Source organism: Hyperolius riggenbachi, chromosome 7, assembly GCF_040937935.1.
Source record: "Hyperolius riggenbachi isolate aHypRig1 chromosome 7, aHypRig1.pri, whole genome shotgun sequence".
In the NCBI taxonomy this organism is placed as follows: domain Eukaryota; kingdom Metazoa; phylum Chordata; class Amphibia; order Anura; family Hyperoliidae; genus Hyperolius; species Hyperolius riggenbachi.
In genome coordinates, this window is record NC_090652.1 from 154,069,276 (window position 1) to 154,092,222 (window position 22,947).

Sequence of the window (22,947 nt, forward strand, 5' to 3'; positions counted from 1 at the left end):
GTGTAGATTGCTAACTTTTCAGGAAGGAGACTCTCCCTGCTAAGGGATTGAGTCTCATACAGCCCACAGGTGCCTGCAGCTCTGGTGTTATAGCCAGTGCTGGGACACCAATGGCTACAAACCAGACAGCTGTTCCTGATATCCTGCTTCAAGCCACAGGATCCCTTTGGACAAAGAGCCTGCTTTTGACCTGGTCCCTGGTCTGAGAGGGACAAAAGCCTGCAAGCTGATAATACCCATAAGGGCATATCAGCCACCACATCAGGTGAGATCTGTCTATGACCGGCTGGTCTCCCTTTTATCATCATCTTTCTGAGTACGCTCTTTTTGTGTTTTTTCCCCTACCCCATGTCCTTAATAGGTTAGCACTTCTCACTTGAGTACCCACTGTTAGGCAGGTATAGTTGCAGGAACCTCAAAGACCGAAAGAGGATCTAACCAGTCAAGTGGTAACCGTGACATACAGCTAGAGTGACCAGACGTCCCGGATTGCCCGGGACGCGTCCCCGATTCGGGGTCTGCTGTCCCAGGCTTAATGAGGTCCCGGGAAACGTCCCACTTTCAGCAGCGGGACGTCCCGGCCTTGGGACTCTGGCCACTCTCTCCTCATGAACTGGCAGCGGCGTCTATAGACGCCGTGCCAGTTCATTGCCTGCAGCCCCGCTCCAGCCTTCTCTTCCGGTGTCTGTTCCGACACCGGCAGGCGAGCAGGGCTATGGCAAGATGGATGCCGAAGCCCTGTACTGGAGACTATTTGTGTCTCCAGTACAGGGCTTCGGGCGCCATCTTGCCGTAGCCCTGTCAGCGCGGGAGATATGCAGGAGGAAGGTGGTCCCGGGAGGAGCGCGCCAGAGGCCGGAGACTTCTGCCAGGTGAGTAAATGCTTTTTTTTTCCAGGTGAACTTTGCCCGCATTGCGTTTGTCTGGTGAAATGTTTGCCCACATTACGTTTCTTTTCTGGTGAAATGTTTGCCCGCATTGCGTTTATTTTGTACTGACATGTTGCCCGCATTGCGTTTATTTTGTACTGACATGACTGCCCGCATTGCGTTTATTTTGTACTGACATGACTGCCCGCATTGCGTTTATTTTGTACTGACATGACTGCCCGCATTGCATTTATTTTATACTGACATGTTGCCCGCATTGCGGTTATTTTGTGCTGACATGTTGCCTATTGCGTTTATTTTCTGGTATCCGGAGTAACTGTTACTGCATTTATTATTTAATGGTCATAGATGGCTGTTTGCTGCTTTGTGGTTACGGTATACTATTAGCATCACACAGTTTCTGCACACCCATGATGCAAAGTCTCGTTTGTCCACATCATGGCGCAAACACTGCTTTCTTATGCCTCGCTGTTACATCATTACGTTAGCTCCGCCCATACAATGTCATAGCCACGCCCATTTTTCGCCGCGGCGCAATATGCGTGCCGCAGCCCCCTCCCCCAGTCTTATACCCATAAGGGCATATCAGCCACCACATCAGGTGAGATCTGTCTATGACCGGCTGGTCTCCCTTTTATCATCATCATCTTTCTGAGTGCGCTCTTTGTGTTTTTTCCTCTACCCCATGTCCTTAATAGGTTAGCACTTCTCTCTTGAGTACCCACTGTTAGGCAGGTATAGTTGCAGGAACCTCAAAGACCGAAAGAGGATCTAACCAGTCAAGTGGTAACCGTGACATACAGCTAGAGTGACCAGACGTCCCGGATTGCCCGGGACGCGTCCCGGATTCGGGGTCTGCTGTCCCAGGCTTAATGAGGTCCCGGGAAACATCCCGCTTTCAGCGGCGGGACGTCCCGGCCTCGGGACTCTGGCCACTCTCTCCTAATGAACTGGCAGCGGCGTCTATGGACGCCGTGACAGTTCATTGCCTGCAGCCCCACTCCAGCCTCCTCTTCCGGTGTCTGTTCCGACACCGGCAGGCGAGCAGGGCTACAGCAAGATGGCTGCCGAAGCCCTGTACTGGAGACTATTTGTGTCTCCAGTACAGGGCTTCGGGCGCCATCTTGCCGTAGCCCTGTCAGCGCGGGAGATATGCAGGAGGAAGGTGGTCCCGGGAGGAGCGCGCCAGAGGCCGGAGACTTCTGCCAGGTGAGTAAATGCTTTTTTTCCAGGTGAACTTTGCCCGCATTGCGTTTCTTGTCTGGTGAAATGTTTGCCCGCATTGCGTTTCTTTTCTGGTGAAATGTTTGCCCGCATTGCGTTTCTTTTCTGGTGAAATGTTTGCCCGCATTGCGTTTCTTTTCTGGTGAAATGTTTGCCCGCATTGCGTTTCTTTTCTGGTGAAATGTTTGCCCGCATTGCGTTTTCTTCTGGTGAAATGTTTGCCCGCATTACGTTTCTTTTCTGGTGAAATGTTTGCCCGCAGTGCGTTTCTTTTCTGGTGAAATGTTTCCCCGCATTGCATTTATTTTATACTGACATATTGCCCGCATTGCGGTTATTTTGTGCTGACATGTTGCCTATTGCGTTTATTTTCTGGTGTCCGGAGTAACTGTTACTGCATTTATTATTTAATGGTCATAGATGGCTGTTTGCTGCTTTGTGGTTACGGTATACTATTAGCATCACACAGTTTCTGCACACCCAGGATGCAAAGTCTCGTTTGTCCACATCATGGCGTAAACACTGCTTTCTTATGCCTCGCTGTTACATCATTACGTTAGTTCCGCCCATACAATGTCATGGCCACGCCCATTTTTCGCTGCGGCGCGCTATGCGTGCCGCAGCCCCCTCCCCCAGTCTTCGTCACTGCGCGCTCCTCAGTCCTCCCCACTTTTCGCCGCGCGCGCCGCCCCTTCCGCCCCTCTCCCCGTCCCAAGGTTGGACCCACAAAAATCTGGTCACTCTACATACAGCACTCAATCCACATGCTTCTGACAGGGCTGTGGAGTCTGAGGTTTCATAAACTAAGGAGTCAAATTTTCTTCTGAACCAACTCAGTAGAAAAAATATCCAACATGTCACATCTGACATACTTAACCAAGAGTTTCCCTTAGCGGCACAGTAGTGGCATAGCAGAATGTAGCAAACTATTCAGGATACCTACTTTCATGTTAATTATCCTGGTTTCAGCATCAGAAACACTTCCTATGTCTATACATTGCTGTATATTGGCATGTAGCCCTGCACTCAGTCATGCCACAGCCTTCCTGTTCAAATATGCAGAATCCTCCAGCCACAGCATTCTAATGTTGCATACACACTTGCAATAATGATCGTTCGTAACACCTAATTAATGATCGCTCGTCCAATAATTGCGTAAAGTTCTTTCTGTAACGATCAAAAGCGATCGTTAAGGTGAGCGAGAAAAGTGCAATCATTGCACGAGCGGATTTTCCAAGACGTTGGATCGTATTGCGCGATCATCGCTGTAAAAGAAAGGTGGGTACAGCAATTGCGCGAGAACGATCGTTACTGAAAGCAGTGCGCAGCTGCGCATATAGATGTAACCTATGTATTTCCTGTGGTGTGTGTGTTTCGTAACGATAGTTCTTTGAAAAGTTTAAAAAAAATACACAATCAATCCTGAATATAAATGTTTTTTACAACATTATTTGTTAAACAGCATGCAATCCACTTACATAGGTGTGCATGTATATATAGGTTCTCGTGTTTTGTTACTTTTGTAACACACTTTTGATCAGCTTCGCTGCGTAACGATCATTTTTTTAACGGCCAAAGATAGTCACTGTGTGTACGTTCGTCATGTGACGATCGCTAGCACGTCATATCTGTGTGCGCACGCACCTATTCTTTAGTGATCGTTCGTTTCAGCGATAACAACCGCTGCACTACGCTCTGTTACTTAATTTGCATTTATTCCTTTCCTCGTGCAACTATCGTTCGTAGGAAATGATAATTATCACAGGTGTGTACGTAGCATAAGAATCCGGGTATTTACCGTAAAACATTACGCAGAGCTTCACATGACAACACTAAGATGTCGCCACCCCTGATAAATTCCAGAATGTAAAGGTTCAGTGCACATACGTGTGCTCCCGTGGTGCATGTGCGCTTTAGCAGAATAGTTGGACTTTATAAACTCCTTATTTGCACTATAGGTGAACAAATAGGACATTTATAACAGGTCCTTTTTACAGGTAGGGATTAATCCAGGCAAATGAAGTGCAACAGTGTCTAGAGGTAACCTTTAGGCATGCGTCACTGAAATTGCTGATCTGTAAACCAGAGGAAATCCAAATGCCATAAAACCATAAATACCAAGTAAGCACAAAACTGGATTGTAACAAGGCAATATACGCTAAAGTGCTGCGTAACATGTCAGCGCTATATAAAAATACTAACAAATTCTTGGCATGTAAGTGTCCTTTACAAAGCAGGATCTCCATCTCTTTGAACTGCTGCTAAGGCCTCGTTCACATCAGGGACGTTTTTGCGCTTTTCACAGGGCAGTGCCCTGTGCGTTCAGCAAGGTATTGATTTTCCCATGTAATTAAATGTAGCTGGTTCAAATCTATGCGCTGCACTGAGCAGCGTTGCAAAAACAGTGTTGCATGCATTTGTGTAAAGAGCACTTCAATGCAAGTGAATGGGTGTGCTTTAGTGCATGATTTTTTACCCCGAATTGGAAGGAAAACATTTACATATAAAAAACTAAAGTGCACACAAGAGCATGCATTTTTTTTTACTACGCATTTTCACATGTTTCTCAGCGCAGCAGATGTGAACGAGGCCTGCAGAGTCTTTGTATTCCTCAGTGAACTTGAGCACAGGGTGGAGCAAACACCACCACACTTGCAATGTAAGCCAATCAGTATTAAGCTGGCAAATGCCAAGCAGGTGAGATTACTGTCCTTTTTGTCAAAGATGATTGCTTGTTAAACAATTACCGGCTAACAAACATCTTATGATTGTACCATATGCTTTAAAGCGGACCTGAACTCAGAATGTCCTCTCTGCTCTGATACGCAACAGTAATAAATTTTAAACAAAAAGCATTAGTTTATTACAGCCAAGACAAATCCTGCAATAAATCTCCACTGTTTTTACTTCCTGATTCGTGGAAACCGACATTAATATCCTGTGCTTTCAAATGAGCTAATCTGCCATCTCTGCCATGGCAGTCATGTGACACAGGGGAGAGATCAAATTACAACATGTGATTAGACACAAATGAGGGGGAATAAAAACTCTAAACTCTCTAAATACATACAGGGTGCATGTCCCTATGTTTTCCTTCTGTCCTTTGCAAGAGTTCAGGTCCACTTTAAGTGAAGTTTGTCTTAATGGACACATATCAACTAATAGCTGGGTGTATATACACATATGTATTTAGACTGTCACAGCAGATACCATTTAGCTGGGACATGGATAATCATACAACAGAAGTCATTTAAAATGTTCTTATGTCTAGGTTTATAAGTACTTGATGCAATAAAATTCATGAGCACAGCTACAACCAGGCCCACTCTTGATGGTTTACTTCTATACACTAAATTTTAACAAATAAATTAGCCTTTAAGCTAAATTTTAATATAAAAAAAACAAAACAAAAAAAAAAAAGCTACTTATCCTGCCCACACCCTAACCATATATATGGTAAATGCAATAAAGAAGATTTTTCCAAGCACAGAAGCAGGGAAAAGTGATGTAAGTTTCTGTACAGCACGTCATACTGCCACATTTGCATATATGTTTAATTTGCTACCAGTTACACAAACATGTAAATTATTCAGTTATAAAACTGATTGCGTAGCATGGAGATACATGATTAATTTGTTTACAAAGCAACATCTTCTGTAGTGCATTATAGCAATATTTAATGAAGTCTTATTTTGGGACTGGTCTACTTAACTCCTTCAGCACAAACCCCTTTAAAAGGCCAGACCGCGTTGTAAAAATCTGACCCAGTGATCACTGGTTGGCTCACAGGATCAGAAACCAATTAAAATGACTCTTGATCTCAAAGTTAGAGGTATGTGTGAAAGTAGAGTGGCGTTTAAGACCTTTAGGTAGAAAACCGGCAAATAGCTGGCCAGATGGTGGCCAGTGTCCAACAGGTACACCACACCTCTCAACCCAATAGTGAAATAAGGACACGGCACTCAAAAGGCTGTATTGCAGCAACAAGCTGTATTGGAGCTTAGTGGACTCTACATATTTCGGGTGGAAGGACCCCAAGGAAGAGCTCCGCCCAAAGCATGTAGTTGTGTCCACTAAGCTCCAACTTAGCTTGATGATGTATACAGTCTTTTGAGTGGCGTGTCCTTATTTTGCTATCATCTAGAGAAATGTGTGCCTGGTTGTGGCAGAAGCGTGAAAAGCTGGCATAGTTGAATCTACAATGTGTCGGGATTAAGCATCCCTAATACTGGTGTAGATTTGACTATGTACAAAGTCAAATTGGTTAAATAAAAACATTGACCACTATTCTGAGAAGATATAAATGGTTTTGTGTTTGGCCAAACAAAGGTAGCCCCACCTCTTTGCTCTTTCCAAGTCATCATTGGCTTGCTCCAGTTCTCTAATATATTTCTGTAGTTGGTCTCTGACTGCTCTAGTTTGTGAAAGATCATTTTCCAGTATAGAGATCTGCATGTAACCTTCAGCATGCTGCTTCTCATACTTCTCCTGTTTAGTAAGAAAAGAAAGAAGAAAAGAAAAGAGGGGGTGAGGAGTTTAAAACATTGAAAATAGATCCTGGTAATTGCAGCTTAAGGATTAATGCAAGTTTACCATGAACTTATGTTACAATATACAGGCAATCCCTTACTTACAAACTACTCGCTTTACAATCTTTCAGAGTTGTCCTCATGCAGAAATTACTGTTATTACAGGTTTGTTACAGTATTGTATAAACTGTTATAGTTTCACCATTTCCAGATCACGGTAGTTGAAAACTACAGTAGCAATAAAAAGTATGAACAGTTTTGGAAATATATGGATTTCCAGGGCTGTGGAGTCGGTACAAAAATCCACCACCTCCTCAGTTTAGGATTCCACCGACTCAAACTCCTAATTTGCATATTACAATCTTGTTGATTGAAAGTATGTAACATGAAATTCGTCTCTTAACTGCCAACGCTTAGGTATTTTAAAAGACAACTGAAGTAAGAAGGATACGTAGACTGCCATATTTATTCCCTTTAGTCAGACTAAAACTAGTCCTTGGTAAGAGTACTTGTAAAAGGTACAGACCGGAACAAATCTATCAGGCCCTAGGCAATGTAAGTGTGGGTACATGCAAGAATGATGTGCAGGTGCTCTGCAAGGGAATAAGGAGATTCTTCCTCTATTACACATTCTTCATGCAAAATCTGAACCAGGTTTATGGGCGATAGACAACACCTCTGTGTTCAATGTGCACAACATTCTCAGTGGATTCCCTGCAGCTCTGTGGAGAGTGCATATGCAGAGTTTAGTACTACTGTGTAACAAAGTAAACCTGAGACAGATGAAATTAAAGTTTTATACATACCTGCGGCTTCCTCCAGCCCCCTTTAGGCTAATCAGTCCCTCGCTGTCCTCTTCCGCCACCTGGATCTTCTGCTATGAGTCCAGGTACTTGAGCTAGTCTGGCGTAGTGCTCATGCACACACTCCGCCTCCGGGAGCGTACTACACCGGTGCAGCACTATTGCGCAGGTGCAGAACGCTCCTGGCTGTGGAAGCGGCATGCGGCTGGACTGCGCTGACTGGATGAATTACCAGGACTCCTAGCAGAAGATCCAGGTGGTGGAGGTGGACAGCGAGGAACGGATTAGCCTGACGGGGGCTGGAGGAAGCCCTAGGTATGTATAAAACTTTTCATCCATCTCAGGTATCCTTTAATTCGTAGTCACCAAACCGAATTTTAACATATCAAATAATTTTATTTACATTTGCATAAATCAGCATCAACGCAGAATTATTTCCATCTTATTGACCATCTCTATTAGTGACACAGCTACACATCAGCCTTTATTCTTACAGCATATATGTTATTTAGTATATATAAGAGATGTGTACACCACATCAGGGGCTCGATTGTTAATATAAAAACGTGCAGTGTATGCCCAGCATTACAGAAAATTGTATGGTGTGTACCAGGCATAAGTTAATGTCAAAACTGAATAAACTGGAGTCAAAGCACAAAAATAATTTATCTGCAGCTGAATTTGGGGACTTAATAAAGGTTAGAAATGAACTCCATTCACGGTTGAATGAAAATTGTAAAAAAAAAATAAAAAAAATTATATGATAAGCTTAGAAAACATTCTTTTGGAGTAAACAGATCTGGTAAAATTCTGGCAGATTTGCTGAAAAAGGAAATGAGCAGCAACCTTATTGAATGCATTACAGACAAGTCAGGAACCCCGTTAAGATGATGGTCCTGCCCCGCCCCGAATTATATGCAAATTGCAATGTCTGCCAATATCAGTATCTAAATCTTGGCTAAAGGAATGGGGCAGAGTTTTTAAGATTTTATCTGGGCAAGGTCTGGGAGGAGATTAGCACATAAGCTGATTTCCAGGTCTAAAAAAAAAAAAAAAAAAAAAAAAAAAAGCAGGTGGCTTGCCAGTTCCGGATATAAGTCGATATTATAAAAGTATACCCCGTTGTAGAATAATAGAATGGAGTCTTAACGATCCAGGTAAAATTTGGCCCTCTATTGAGCCAAGTTATTTAGATCCATACTTTACTGTTTTCATAGCATATGGGTAACATACAAAGTCTCTACCTATCAACTGCTCACCCGCTTGCTTGCCCAGCAATTAAATCATTACACGAAGTCCTGGATTCCTGGCAGTCTACAGGTTTTTCCCCCAGGTTTTTCCCCCATAATCACGTTCTATAACAATCCAGAATTCACCCCAGGACAGTTAAATTGGCTGCGAGCAAATGGCCTAAATTCAGATTCAATTTCTCCAAGATGATCCGGCACAGCTCTTTTAATCAGAAGATTATTTTATTGGATCATAAAAATACAAACATTAAAGCTGCATAGTGGCTACGGTCCAGCTTAGAGTCCAAGTTATTGATGGGGTGCCCCGTGGGTTTAGGGGTGATAGGGGTAGAGAATTGTTAAAAAGAGAGGCGCGTTGGATTAGGGAATTGGGGACTATTGGTCGTGGGGGATTAAATAAGGAATAAGACTTAAATTTTGTATGGTAGATGTTCCATGGCTCTGGGTCTGTTTTAGGGGTGGGGGGGGGGGGGGTGTCCTTTGGGTCCCCTTCTCATTGTCACTTTTGTATCATAGGTTCTTTTGCACTTTTTTACTATGCATTATAGAACTAGGGGTGTTATTTTATGGGTTGAATCCAGGTCACCTATTGATAGCATTGGGCATGCGTATTTTTGTCTGTGTCTGTTCCGTATTTTTATACGCGTACTATGCGTCTGTTTTTTCCGCATCGCGATGGCAATAGGACGCCAGTAGAGGCGTCATTGCGTATGTCCGTCTGCATTGGTTGTCATGTGACGGTGGTTGCCATGGCGACGGCGAGCAGCGCTCGGTGTTCCTTCGTTTACAGTTTTACACTGTATGACACATCCATGCCCATGCCCTCTGCATCTTGATGCCCTGGATTCCTCCCAGGATCTTTTTAGATGTTTAACAGGTGCTATAGATCAGAGTTAGAAATGCTTCTATTTATTTGTTTATGTTACTGCAATGACATCATGCATTTCAAAATGTTTGACCAATGGAGTGGGAGGGCGGTACCTTTTGTGGACAAGCCCTGTAGTTCCCCAACAGGTCCAGTCATTTGCATAGGTTCCTCTGATTGATTGCCATGTTGGAGCTTAGACTATATAAAGAGCATGTCTGCAGTTGTTAATTTGGCTGTGTGGCATGAACAAGGACTGTGATGGTCCGAAACGGTGGACCGTAGCCACTATGCAGCTTTAATGTTTGTATTTTTATGATCCAATAAAATAATCTTCTGATTAAAAGAGCTGTGCCGGATCATCTTGGAGAAATTGTACGCTATACCCTGTGGGTACAGGGGTGGATCCGCTGCACGCCCATTCCCCTACATCGCTAGTGTGCGGTCTCATACATTCTTGTGGTTGCTAAATTCAGATTCAGACATTCAACAAAAATATTATGTAATAGTGCAGATTGGGACAGGATCCAATCAAAAAGTTATATTAACACATTCAATTCTAAAGAAGGTAAAATCAGATGGAGACTGAATTTGCTAGAAAAGTTAATTTTGCAACCTAGTAGGTTGCCAAAGTTGCTTTCAATCTGGGACCACTACCAGGCTCATGGTCTTGGCAGGAGGTTTTTGACCATATTTGGAGCATTCAAAGCAGACAACACTAAGTAATGCAATATAAAGTAATTTCCTTCCTTGCTGCCTGCCTTTGAAAAGGCCGCTAGTGCGGCGAAACATGTCAGGCGTTTTGGCAGCTACCTTCTCCTCCAGGCATACACACGTGAGCCACTCCATATCCATCTTCCAAATCCTGGACGCTTTCTCTGGATAATAGGATGGTAACTATGAGGCTCCATATGGCTTGCCTATACACTGCTGGCTGCTGAATCTTGCTTTGCTATGCTCCATGTGCTTCTATTCATTGACCTTCTGCCTAAGTTAATCCCTGCGATTGGGGGACTCTACAAGCTACTCTGTGCCACCATACACATTGAGATCTGCCGTTTTTATCTGTCATTTATGCTTTGGCTCTCTGCACTTGGCTTGTGCAGGCACATGTGGATTGCTTTTTTGTCTGAATGACTCTTGAAACAGCATATGAAACACAATAACACCCCTTTATGATGTGGGTGTGATACATAGTTCCAGCATCGGAGTCATCAGTATATGACTATACGCATTCAGCTCACGATTTCTATTACACTACAGTGGTGCCCATTTATCATCCGGCCGAACTGAAATGTATTTCCACACATCCTAGATTGTGGTTTTTGGCTCTGGAGTAGGACTCTCTGTTGTGTTCATTTTTGTGAGGACTGCAGCCTCACTGGTTTTGGAAAACTTTGCCTGGGGAGTCTTTTCACTAGTTTTAAGGGGATTTCTAGTTAGCTTAATTAATTATTTTTGTACTTGTGTACATTTTAAATTTATATATACTAAATAAAATACTGTTTATATCTTCTCATGCACCCAAGAGCCAATTCTCTCTTTTGGTACTTAGATATACTGAGGCACTACCTACCTATACTGGGCACTATACTAGCCATACTGGGGCACTTTACTAGCCATACTGGGGCACTTTACTAGCCATACTGGGGCACTTTACTAGCCATACTGGGGCACTTTACTAGCCATACTGGGGCACTTTACTAGCCATACTGGGGCACTTTACTAGCCATACTGGGGCACTTTACTAGCCATACTGGGGCACTTTACTAGCCATACTGGGGCACTTTACTAGCCATACTGGGGCACTATACTAGCCATACTGGGGCACTATACTAGCCATACTGGGGCACTATACTAGCCATACTGGGGCACTATACTAGCCATACTGGGGCACTATACTAGCCATACTGGGGCACTATACTAGCCATACTGGGGCACTATACTAGCTATACTGGGACACACTAGGGAAATAAGGCAACCAGCATTTCCTACCCCTGTCTTATATGGGGGTCAATATGGGGGGGGGTGTCGGCTTATATGCGAGTATATACGGTATATAGATTCTGATTCAAAGTCTTCTTTCAAATAACTTGGTTTTGTGCATCATATTTTGTATAACCTTGCTACTTGTCTGATTATGGAGGAATCAAAAAGAACCTGCAATTGCTACCTGTTTAAGTGGTGTCACTTTTTATGTAGTTGGATAGCATGCTAAAGCGGAGTCTGATTAAAAAAAAATAAAAAATTAGAAATACTGTATGTCTTCTGGAGTGGCCCAGTCAGAGTCCTGACCTCAATCCGATTGAGATGATGTGGCATGACCTCAAGAAAGCAATTTACACCAGACATCCCAAGAATATTGCGGAACTGAAAGAGTTCTGTAAAGAGGAATGATCAAAAATTACGCCCGACGTTCACGTTTACGCAACTACAGGAAATGTTTGGTTGAAGTTATTGCTGCCAAAGGAGGTTCAACCAGTTATTAAATCCAAGGATTCACTTACCTTTTCCACCTGCACGTTGAGTGTTTACATGGTGTGTTCAATAAAAACCTAGAAACATAAAATTATTTGTGTGGTGTTAGTTTAACCTTTTCGGGACCATGTGAATGAGATCCTACGCCGCACTTGTGGCTGTTCTAGCCTGATGCGGCGTAGGATCTACGCTGGCCCGCAGTTTCCGCTGCCGACGCGATCGTGCGCACCCGGAGGGGGAGATTAAGCTGTCATATGACAGCCGACATCTCCCCCGAGTGATCAGCAGCCATCGCGTATGGCTGCTGATCACGTGATCACTACGATCGCAGTCTGTAGTGATCAGTTTGACAGCTGCGGCGGCAGGGGTGAAAAGAAGAGGATCCACTCACCTCCCTGCCGTTCCCGCGACGATCGGCACCCCCCTCCGTCTGACGTCAGCGCCGGGTCCCGGCTTGATGACCTCATCAAGCCGCGACCCGGAACTGATCGTCAGACAGAACGGAGATGCCGGCCGGAGAAGAGGGTCCCGTGCGGCTCATCGCTGGAGCCTGGAAGGTGAGTGAAGGCTGCTGGCAGAAGGGGGGGGGGGGGGGGTCGGGGACACCGGCCACCATGGGCGGCCACAAACGGGTTCTGGCCGCCTGGCCCCCCCCCAAACGCGCGCACCCCCCTCCCGCGCAAAATGCCTGGTCCTTAAGGGGGTGTAGGTGGCCAGTCCCGAAAAGGTTAAGCAGACTGATTGTCTATTGTTGTGACTGAAGTTCAGATCACATTTTATGACCAATTTGTGCAGAAATCCATAGAATTCCAAAGGGTTCACAATTTTTATTTCTACTGTATGTTCCGCTTATTTCTGACAGGATGTGTAGATTTCAACAGCGCCACTACCGCAGCTCTACAACCGCCATCTCTGATGGCAGATCTTTGTGAGGCGGTCAGAAGCCTATTTCATTGACTCCTGACCCCATCATCACTGTGAGCCGATCTCATTGGCTCTCACTGATCACAGGGTCAGGAGCTAATGAAATCTCCTCCTGACCAGAGCTCTACCAGAGACAGCAGAGTGGGTGGGCTGAGGCGACGGGTGAGTGGCGCAACCGGCGAGTCCGTGTGACGATGTGTTGGTATGCGCCAGTCTTTGGTACTAGCGCTCTCTGAAGATTAAGGGGCTAGAGACCACTGGTACTGAAGTAGTAAAAAAACAAAACGTTTATAATACATGTCCAAATACAGAGTTGTCTGTTTTAAAATATCTTCTTACATAATCAATTGTACCATCAGATACGCTATGACTTCATCAAGGAATGGACTGCGCAAGTTTTTCGTTAGCATCTGGTATGAAGATGTTGGCAGCATATCATAGTCATGTAATTTGCAAGGTGTGAGCTTGCATGCATTGGACTCTTTCCGAGTACACCCCACATGTTGCTCCATCACACTAAGATCTGAGGAAATGGACCACCTCCCCCACCACAAGAAAAAAAAAATAAATAATTTAAAAAAAAAAAAAAAACTATCATTTTTTATACTATATGTACAAATCAAGAGTTGTCTGAAAAATCATTTAATCAGGTTTCACAAAAAAAAAAAAAAAAAATAATAAAAAAAAATAACCCAGTTAGTAGTGCCAAAACACCAGAGCATTGCTTGCTATCACTATTCCTGACACTTTGCGACCATGCCAAAGACACCAATCATAAACAAAAAAATAATACCTGGATGAGTGGTCTGCATGAATTTTGAGTAAAGCCTGGTACAAAAGTTGATCTGTAGGCAGCCTTTTAATTAATACAGTTTTCCATCAGTCAGGAATGTAAAAACACTGAGCACACGTGTATGATAGCTTTCTGGCCCATATTCTGTTTTGAGCAAGATCTTGCATAGGGCTATTGGTTGGCTACACAGGGTATAACCAATGTGTAGGACCCATCAATAATTACTAAGACATCTAAACTACTGAAAAAAAAGAACTTTTTTACAATCAGGTCATCAGACAGCAACAGAATTCACTTCTAATTAGGTGACTAACATTTAGATATGGTTGTTTTGTCAAGAGTGAATTCTGGCCCATGTGTACCAACACTAAGGGTTTCTAGGTTAGCACAGCATCAACAATTCTAATGAGTTTGTTATAAGCAGTTCATGAATATGCTCAATAAGAATGTTTACTTAATGCTATTCAATACAGAAGTGTACTAATAACAGTTAAGAGTAAATATACCATGAATTCATTTTTCTAATACAGGAACATGTCAGTAGTGTTAAACCAGTAGCAATAATGCCAGAGTGCAGAAGGCTTTAGATAAAACACTTAACTGGCTTATGGTAGCTCTGGATAACAAAGCTTTTAATGAGAAGGGAGAGGCTGGCACAGCAATGCCATGTTATTGTTTGGTTCCTGCTGGTGCTAACATCCTCAGTGTCATGCTGAACAAAAGCCTCCTGTAAAGAGGCATTTCCACTGGTGGAATGCTTTAAAAAGGAGATAATACATATACACTCACAGTATATACACACTCAACACAAGTAAAAGTGCAACACCATGAAGAAATGTACATAGTCATATGCAAATCACAGCACAGACAGAAGAGAGCTGACAAGGATTACGTTTTTGTTCACACGAAACCCAGTTTCGGGTGATAAAGATCAGCAGATGGTTCATCCTGTAAATACAATCAGTGATTAGCCTAGGAAGTGCATGAATGGAATTTGTTGGTGTGACACAGCACACAACCACTTGATTTTGCCGAACTGCTCATTCAGTCCAGTTTGCAAAGGCAAGCAAAATCTGACACAACCTGCCACCATCAATGGCTGTACCTGTGTGCAGTCAAACCATTTTCCAAAGGCTCCATGAAATACAGCTGCACGGCAGGCAGCCAGCCACTAGGGTGGCATTAAGCTCAACACAGGCATACATGTCTGGACCAATTAATGTCATTGGGTATTGTTTACAGACAAAAGTCACCAGTACCCCAATTTGCATCTAGCTACATGCATGCATGCATGCATGCATACATACACTACTATTCCCCCTTCCGTTACTTCTGTGCCCCATGTTTTGCCTCCTCTGAGTCTACTGTGCCCCCTATGCCCATGTTGTTACTCTATGTGTGTATTACAGCTAGTTCCCATTTGTAAGCACAAGTGGTCTGTGACTTGGGAAGTTTCTAACTATACACACACAGCTCTAAAGGAGGAAGAGGGGAAAAAATGGGGTGTTCTAAACACACACTTCTGCTCTGAAATTCCTAATTCAGTAGGTTGCTATATTTTTTTCTACTTTCTCCTTGTGAGAATTAAGAATTCAGGTGGCTTCCACTTCCACCCCTCCCTTCTGGGCTGCGCAATGCTATGCTTAAAGAGAATCTGTATTCACAAAATGAAGTATAAACAAACATCCCTGCCTGTTTGGGGTCATCTCCTAGCCCCCTCTGTAATATTTTTGCTGCTCTCCGCTGCAATAAAGAGGGTAAAAAAACTGTTTTATAAACTGTTTTGTAAACAAAAAAGATGGCCACCAAAACAGGAAGTACATCAGCAGAGCAGTGAGCTCAGTTAATACACAGTGAGTACACAGAGAATTCAGTGAGTTACACATTGAATTCAGTCTCCAGAGGTTATGTGCAAGTTTTGAAAGAGCTCTGTGTCAATGAAGCATGACAAGCTGTGTCTTGGCTCTGCACTGGTGTCAGCCTGACAGGCAGCTTCCTCCTCAGCCAGCTATTCATTGTTCAGTTTATCAGTCTGTGTTTATCAGCCTCACAGATAGACAAGCTGACAGTGAGAGCAGGGACATTGTCTGTGAGGAATAATCATCACAGGAGCACTGGAGGGGCTTGGAAGGAGTTAACTTGTTCACATTACTGAAGAGTTGGCAGCCTTCCAGACAGCCACAAATCCGACAGGGGAAAGATACCAGGAATTAGCAAACCTGGTAAGATTATTTTTAGTAACACTCCAGGACAGGTATACTTCGAGACTTGGCTCCTCCCAGGAAACATCCATCAGCCTCTCTACATCTTTAATCCAACCACAGGTGCTCGGCAGTATGTATCCAAGTAATCCAAACAAAACAGGTCTAACCACCTAACCTCCTGCTATTAACATCATACATTCTATTCATACCGTTAAGTATATACATAGTTGCGAACAAGAAAAGGAGGGTGGGTTACCCCCACCTGTCCTGGAGTGTTACTAAAAATAATCTTACCAGGTTTGCTAATTCCTGGTTTTTCCATAACACTCCAGGACAGGTATACTTCGAGATAAAGAAATTAAACATCACAAACCTTAGGGTGGGCTGACTGCTTGCACGACTTTCCTTCCAAAATCTTGATCTGAAGCAGATAACCGATCCAGACTGTAGTGGCGTACAAAGGTTCCCAGGTTCTTCCAGGTAGCCCCCCTTGCAAATCTCCAGAGGCGAAGCTCCAGCCCTGTAAGTCCAAGTTGTAGCCGTTGCTCTGGTAGAATGTGCACGAAGACCGTCTGGAGGTTCTTGTCCCATCACTTTATAAGCCTCCAGTATACATAACTTTATCCAATTGGCTAGTGTTCTCTTTGAGGCCTTCTGGCCTACTAGTCTTCCAGTGAAATTAACGAACAGAGCTTCTGCTTTCCTAAACGGTTTGACTTTGTCCAGACATGGTAGAACCGTCTTCCTCACATCCAGCGATTGCCATTCCCTTTCTTTTCCATTGGAAGGATCAGGATAAAATGAAGGAAGCACTATTTCCTGCTTCCTGCAGAACATGTCACCTACTTTAGGCAAGAACTCCGCACTTGTTCTTAATATAATTCTGTCCTCATGTATAATGCAATACGGTTCCTTACAGGACAGTGCCTCTAGCTCACTGATTCTTCTTGCAGTGGTAATTGAAACTAAAAAAAACGCTTTCAGCGTTAACAATTTAACATCCATAGAGTCCATAGTATTGAAAGGAGGACGCGTCAGAGCTTTTAGTACAACAGAAAGATCCCATTTAGGAAAAGGTTTTACTAAAATTGGTCTGTTCCTTTCTATAGATTTAACAAATCTAACTACTAAAGGATGAGTCGCAAGTTTCTTATCTAAAAAAACAGAAAGCGCAGAGATCTGAACCTTGATAGTACTCAAGGCTAGACCCTTATCTATACCGGATTGTAAGAACTCCAGAATAGTCGCAATCTCCGTAGACTTAAGGCCCATACACACATCGGATTTCCGCGGACGGGTCGTTTGAACGTCCCGTCGTTCGCCCGCTAAATCGGGCGTGTGTACAGACTATCGTTCACTTGATAAGAGTGAGTTTGAGCGATCAGCCGGGCGGATTGCTCAAACTCACTCTTATCAAGCGAACGATAGTCTGCACACACACCCGATTTAGCGGGGCGAACGACGCAACGACGGGACGGTCAAACCACCCGTCGTTCGCGGAAATCTGACGTGTGTATGGGCCTTTATACTGAGATTGCTGTTTCCATAAATTAAATGTTTTCCAGTACTTTAAATAAATAGCTTTGGTATTCCTCTTCCTACTTTTAATTAATGTCTATTACTTTATCAGAAAGGCCATATCTCCTGAGTATTAACTTCTCAGTAACCAGGCCGCCATCTTCCATTTCTCCAGACCGGGAATCTCCTTCCCTTGCAACATTATCACTTGTTTGTTCATTGGTAGAAAAAAAGGCCCGTCTATTCTCATCTTCAATAATAGTGGATACCACGATCTCCTGGGCCAATCTGGTGCTATTAGTATCATGTCGTCTTGGATTCCATCAGTTTTTTTTAACACTAGAGACATAAGATTCAGCGGCGGAAATGCATAGACTAGGCCACTTGTCAACAACTGTGCTAACGCATCGACTTCTGTCGGCTTGTCCCTGATGTTCAGAGAGAAAAAAATCTCGACACTTCGAGTTTTCCCTGTTGGCAAAAAGATCTCCTGCTGGGTTCCCCCATTGCCTCACCAACTCTTGGAACCCCTGCTGACTTAAAGTCCATTCTGCATTGGAGGTCTGGGCGCGACTCAACAAATCCGCTTGGGTATTTAGAGCCCCTTTTAAATGTACTGCTGTTAACGACAACAAGTTCTGCTCTGCTAAATCCAGAATCTCCAGGGCCAGATGCAAGAGTTTCATCGATCTTGTGCCTCCCTGACGGTTGACATATGCCACCACAGTCGAGTTGTCTGTTCTCAACTGGATATGGTGACCCTTGAGTATATGCAGAGAGCCCAACACAGCCAGTTTCACTGCTAACAGTTCTTTGAAATTTGAGGACTGATCTTTCATATGCCCTGGCCAAAGACCCTGCATCTCGAATTCTTGAACATAAGCTCCCCATCCTAAGTGACTTGCATCCGTCGTGAGAACCATCTCCTACCGGATATTGCCATAATCTGCCCTGTGTTAAGTGTACTGGAGCAATCCACCACTGCAGATCGTGCTTCACTATCCCTGTAATCAAAAGAACTTGTTCTAGGGAAACCATCGTCTTGGCCCAATTTTTCAAAATCCAAGATTGTAGCCTCCTTGTGTGTTTCATGGCCCATTGAATCGCTGGAGCCGTTGAAGTTAATAACCCCAATAACCTCATTGCCTCTGACTGTTATCGAGTTCTTTCTCAGAAACAAATGTACTTCCTGTATCACTTTGGCTATCTTTATTTGTGGTAAATAGATCTTTTGCGCTCTGGAATCCAACAGGAAACCTAGGAACTGAATCAATTGCGTCGGCTCTAACTGGGATTTCTCCCAACTTATTATCCAGCCTGCTCGCTGAAGCTGTGCCAACACTACCTCTCGATGATGTCTCAGAAGCTGTTCGAGTCTGCCATGATCAGGAGATCGTCTAAATATGGAACTACCATAATCCCTTGAGCATGAAAGGATGCTACTATCTCCGCAACCACTTTTGTAAAGATCCTTGGTGCTGATAGGATTCCAAATGGGAGGCAGTTGAATGGATAATGCCGAACCCGTCTTTCCTTTCACCGCAAATCTTAGAACGGTTCGTGACTTCTTTTCGATTGGAACATGCCAGTATGCGTCCTTTAGATCTATGCTTAACATGAAACAGTCTTTTAGCAATAGGTTTTTTTATTGATTAAATCGACTCCATCTTGAATTTCCGGCATTTGATATATGGGTTTAAGGGCTTGAGATTCAGGATTAGTCAAAACTCCCCTGACTGTTTTTTCACTAGGAAAATCCTGGAATAAAACCCTTCCCTCTGTTCCCATGTCGGAACCAGGAAGACCACGTCTCTGGCTAACATGTCCCTTAAGATCTCCTCTAGAACTAACTGTTGTTCCGGAGACATATTTGAACTGGTTATCACAAACCTTTCCGGCGGCACTTGCTGGAAAGCAATGTGATAACCCTTTTGAACTAGGTTCAAAATGAATGAGCTTGTTACAAACTCTTTCCATTGTGTGAAGAACAGGCCCAATCTCCCTCCCACTTGTTCTTGACTGTCATTGCTGGGGTTTGGGGTTGGAGACAGAATTTCTGAACAGGACGTTCGGCTTATTCTGCTTTCGATTAAATGACCAGGGTCTTCTTCTCGTCTGGGTCTTTGCTTTGGGATCTTGTCTATTTTTTCGAAAAAACCTCTTCCCCTGGCGAAAAGGTTTTTTCTTAGGAAACGATTTTTTTTTATCGGAAGTCCGTTCCAGAATATTGTCCAATTCTGGTCCAAACAATAAGTCACCTGTATACGGAATGGTGCACACTTTGTTCTTTGATAAAGAACTACCATCCCAGGTCTTAATCCAGATGTGTCTCCTCGCCACATTAGATAGACCGGCTGCTTTCGCAGTTAACCTAATGGCTTCCGTCGCCGCATTGATAATGTAACAAATTGATTTGAACATAACCGTAAAAGAGTTTAAAATCGTTTCCTTGCTAGACCCCATTTTAATATGCCTTTCCACCTGATGCATCCACAGATCCAGCGTTCTGGCTACACAAGTCGTCGCCAGTACTGGTCTGAAGATTGCGCAAATGGCCGACCAGGTTTTCTTCAAGGCGAATTCCGCCCTTTTATCAGATTGATCTTTCAAATGGCCTAAATCTTCAAAAGCAAGTTCATTATCCTTTTCCACTTGAGAGAAAGCCGAATCTAACTTAGGACACTTATCCCAGCATTTACTGTCCTCTTCAGAAAAAGGAAATCTCCTTTTAAAACCCCTTGATAAAAAAAAAAACAAAAAAAAAACTTTATCCGGATTTTTCCATTGGCTATTTATCGTGGCTTTAGTGGAATCATGAACTGGTAACACCAAAGGCTGGTTATTTTCCATACCAGCGTATAGCGCATCATGGCCTGACGTTGCTTTAGGATTATCAACACTTATACCTAACGACTCATAAATGGCCTTCAGTAATTCCTCTGTTTCACTAGCCGGAAATTTAAACTTAGATGGCTTCTCTTTTTCCGTATCTTTCTCTGTTTCTGAAATTTCATCCCCTGACTACTCGTCAGATAGATCTTCCCAATCTTCCTCCGGTTCTGAATCAGACAAAACCGGACGGTTAGATTTGACTTTTGCTTTCCTATGAACTGTAATCTCTGGTTCTGTTACTCTAATATCCGCAGTCACAGCTGCGGTAGTTGGCGCTGTAACAACTTCCTTAATCGTGCGCTCTTCTGCCTGTATTGGGGCTTGATTTACATTAACAGGCCCTGATACCGGAACAGGCTGAACCATCACAGTCTGTGGTTGTGCCAAAGAGCTAGTTAAGGCCTCTCTGAAAGCCTTGATTGAATCAGTCATCTCATTTTTCATGATTCCTAGAAAATCCTTATAAGGAACAGCCGATTCTTCATTAAGTACTCTAAAGGTCCGTACACACGCCCGGCGGATCGCTCAGAAACAGCCGTATCAGTCCGCCGACAGTGCGTACACACGCCGGACTGTCGTCGGAACGCCCACCCAGCGGGAGGCAACGACGGACCAGTCGTTGCCTCCAGTCCGACGTGTGTAAGGACCTTAAGAGTACATTGCTGACAGAAAGTCTTAATCCATGAAGAAGACAGCTTTAGATTACAGGCTGGGCATCTCCTACTGGGCTTGGGCTTAGAGCTTTCGCCAACCTCAGGGTTTACAGTCTGAAAGACACAACATCAGCCAAGCATCAGTAAACATGGTTACTGATAACACAATAAAACCTCCACCACAGTGTAAAAATATCATCCATGCCATGTGGAGTTAGTATTAGACAGACCACCCAGGGATAACCAGCCTTAAAGCGGAACTGTAAAGATATTTTACCCCCATAGTTTCACTTACCTGGGGCTTCCCTAAGCCCCCAGCAGCCGCGCTGTCCTGCTCCGGTCCTGCCCGAGCCGCCGTTCTCCCGCCGCTAGCTCCGTTCCGTGCCGTAGACTTCTAAGTCGACGCCAGCGCAGCACTGCCACGCGTATCCTTTATTCGCGTCCCCGCTATTGCAGAGGGGACCGTGATGAAAAGATACGCGTGGCAGGGCTGCGCTGGCGTCATCTTCGGCAAGGAACAGAGCTGGCGGCGGGAGAACGGCGGCTCGGGCAGGACCGGCGCGGGACAGGGCGGCTGCTGGGGTCTTAGGGAAGCCCCAGGTAAGTGAAACTATATGGGTAAAATATCTTTACAGTTCCGCTTTAAGTGAAAAGAGGATACTGTATCGGATAAACATCTAGCCCAATCCCCAGATACTCTCACATCACAGATTAAAAAGTGACAAACAAGATGAGACACTCAAAACAAAAGCCACAGACACACAGTCTGATGTCTCACCCCTCTTGGGACTTGTATTGTGCCCTCCGGCTTCCTCGGTCTTTCCTGCGTCCGGCCGTCCGATAATACTGTAGAGGGGCTCACTGCAGGCACCACTGTAGACTCAGCTACAGGTACCGCCGCAGAGCCGACAGCCCTACCAGCCGATAGGCCGTCCGAGCCGCCAGCCGCCCTCCATTACAGCAGAGTGCAAGTGCACAGGACGCCAGGGCTCTTCAATCCGGCGCCCGGAAGTGACGTCAGACGGCCGGCGGAAACGTCCGCGCCGCCATCTTGGATCCTGGCAGGATCGGAAATGGAGTATCGGCGTCCGCCTCCGCTAGCCACCTCCTTCCACGAACACTTCCCGGCCAGCCGCTGACAGCCACATTGCGTCTTCGCCATGGCCCTCTCCACTCCCATCAGATGCGCACCAGCCCGGACAAGCAGAGGTAAGAGTAGACTGAGGCGGAGGATTCTCAGCTCACCTCCCGGCCTCGTCCCAGTGCCACCAAGCCCTTAGCCCCCCAGGCTCTCCAGGACAGGCAGCACCCATATAGAGAGACCTGTTCCCAGAACAGGAAACATCCATACTGCTGAGCACCTGTGGTTGGATTAAAGATAGAGAGGCTGATGGATGTTTCCTGTTTCCTGGGAGGAGCCAAGCCTCGAAGTATACCTGTCCTGGAGGGTTATGAAAAAAAGTTGATTTATTACAGAGAAAGTGCTGCAGTAAGCCAGAGCACAATGGAACAGCCTTAGGAACCTGTAGGATAGGAGAAATACTGCTAAAATGTTTGTTACAGAGTCTCTTTAACCAGTTCACCCCCAAGGGTTTTTATCCTAACGGACCAGAGCAATTTTCAGTTGTCAGCGCTCCTCCCTTTTATTCCCTAATAACTTTATTACTACTTATCACAAGAAAATGATCTATACCTCGTTTTTTTCGCCACCAATTAGGCTTTCTGTGGATAGTACATTTTGCTAAGAATTTTTTTATTCTAAATGCATTTTAATGAGAAAAACAGAAAAAAAAAGAAAAAAAAATCATTATTTCTCAGTGTTCAGCCTTTATAGTTTTAAAATTAAACATTCTCCTGTGGATAAAACAAACACGTTTTATTTGCCCAGTGGTCCCGATAATTAAACCGTTTAGATTATGTCCCT

At 44.2% G+C, this 22,947-nt stretch overlaps 1 protein-coding gene across 3 annotated transcripts in view; it reads right to left on the reverse strand.

The window, feature by feature from the left end:
- Positions 1–22,947, reverse strand: part of NDE1 (nudE neurodevelopment protein 1) — a 136,848-nt gene that overhangs the window by 75,934 nt on the left and 37,967 nt on the right. For all 3 annotated transcript variants that reach the window (XM_068244772.1, XM_068244771.1, XM_068244773.1), the window contains exon 4: positions 6,454–6,602. In XM_068244772.1, coding sequence (XP_068100873.1) covers positions 6,454–6,602 — 149 coding nt within the window. The remainder of the gene's footprint in view (positions 1–6,453; positions 6,603–22,947) is intronic.